The sequence below is a fragment of the Anomaloglossus baeobatrachus genome, unplaced genomic scaffold (genome assembly GCF_048569485.1).
Source record: "Anomaloglossus baeobatrachus isolate aAnoBae1 unplaced genomic scaffold, aAnoBae1.hap1 Scaffold_205, whole genome shotgun sequence".
Taxonomy (NCBI): Eukaryota; Metazoa; Chordata; class Amphibia; order Anura; family Aromobatidae; genus Anomaloglossus; species Anomaloglossus baeobatrachus.
In genome coordinates this window covers 417,501-418,937 of record NW_027441975.1, presented here as the reverse complement: position 1 = coordinate 418,937, position 1,437 = coordinate 417,501, and the positions used below count along the sequence as shown (strand labels likewise).

The 1,437-nt window shown below is 44.7% G+C and overlaps 1 protein-coding gene across 1 annotated transcript in view; it reads right to left on the bottom strand.

Moving 5' to 3' along the window:
- Window positions 1–996: 996 nt before the first annotated feature.
- The window catches only part of LOC142261051 (uncharacterized), a 3,819-nt gene continuing 3,378 nt past the window's right edge, over window positions 997–1,437 (bottom strand). Inside the window, exon 4 of the mRNA XM_075332091.1 lies at window positions 997–1,437. This exon is cut by the window's right edge and continues 61 nt beyond it. Within this exon, the coding sequence (XP_075188206.1) occupies window positions 997–1,437 (441 nt within the window).

Here is a 1,437-nt window from a genome sequence, read left to right as displayed (position 1 = left end):
GACAAGGTGAATGGCAAATGTGATGCCCCTGTGCCAGCAGCCGGCGCAGCTTGGATCCGGACCCGTGTGATGGCTAGAGGGATCCTCCAGACCTGTTGGTCACGTGGACACTACCGATGAAAAGGGGACGTTTTTGTACGTGATTTGCCGCAGACAGTCTGTGCATGTGATGTGCAGCCAGATCTGCAGACAGCAATGGGACATCTGCTGTACCCTTCATCTGATAGTGTGTTATGTATATACATTTTGCAATATGTATTTGTTTTTTCGCTTAAGGTAATATATGGACAAAATTGCTTGAATACCTTTTTGCCAAAAAATTTTTTTATTAAATTGAATTCCATGAAAAATTCTATGCATTTTTTTTCCTCCCCCAACCAACACATACATGTTTGTCAATTTAATTGTTTTATTTCAACATACAATAAAATTACATTACTGAAAAAGATATTCTTTAATGACAATCAATGACAAAACTGGGTGAGGACCTGAAAAGTTAAAAACATAAAAATCTTGAGTTTTCACCTGAGCTCCGCAGAGCAGCCTGACCTGACATCAAGTTGTGCAATACAATACCAATACAGCAGCTATCACAAGATATCTCATCAGCACCGTGGGCGGGGACTATCGCGCTCTGCATCGCTATCATTGGCTAGCGATGTCGCAGCGTGCAAAGTACCACTTCAGGCCATGCTGGACTCAGCAATTTTAGAATCAAAATTAAAAATTTGAACTTGGGTAAGTGTTCTGGGGAGTGCAAAACTTTTTACAAGCGATACAAGTCCTCCGTTACATAACCAAAAGAATCAGCCTGGGTGGAAGGGGCAGCTGCTTGTGAGTGGGTTTCATAATTTGTGTTACCTACTGCACCAGCTATTTGAGTTTGGGGATGCATATTATATGAATAAGCCATATTTGGTTGTGGAGGGAGGTTTCGAACAGGTCTATTTATTTGGGTGGGTGAAAAAGCATCCAGAATGAGATTAAGAAGGTCACCTACACGTGGATGTGGGGGGGGGGCTTTTCAAAACCGTCAAAAAGGGCGCAGCAAGCCATCATACAGGCTGACTGCGTCTCTTTCGACATGTCAGAAAGCCGGCTGCCAAGACTGGCAGCAAATAAATCACACTTTGAATTTGGTTTAGAAGCAGAATTTTTAAGCAGGGACAAAGTCTCGCAGGTTAGCTCGTCGCACTGCTCAGCAACATTTTTGGCCACTGGAACTCCCTTTGCTTTCTTCCGCCGTAATGTCAGGTTTCGGGCTGACGCCGAAGAAGATGTTGATTGTGGCGGATCAGCATCACTGGCAGCGGATGTAAAGCTGAAAACACCGGGGTCAGTCCCTGTGCCAGCAGCAGGGATGCAGGGCCGTTTAGCGGCAGAAGCTGATGATGTATCCGCAGCCTCGGAGAAAGTTGTTTCTTCCACTTCGGTTGA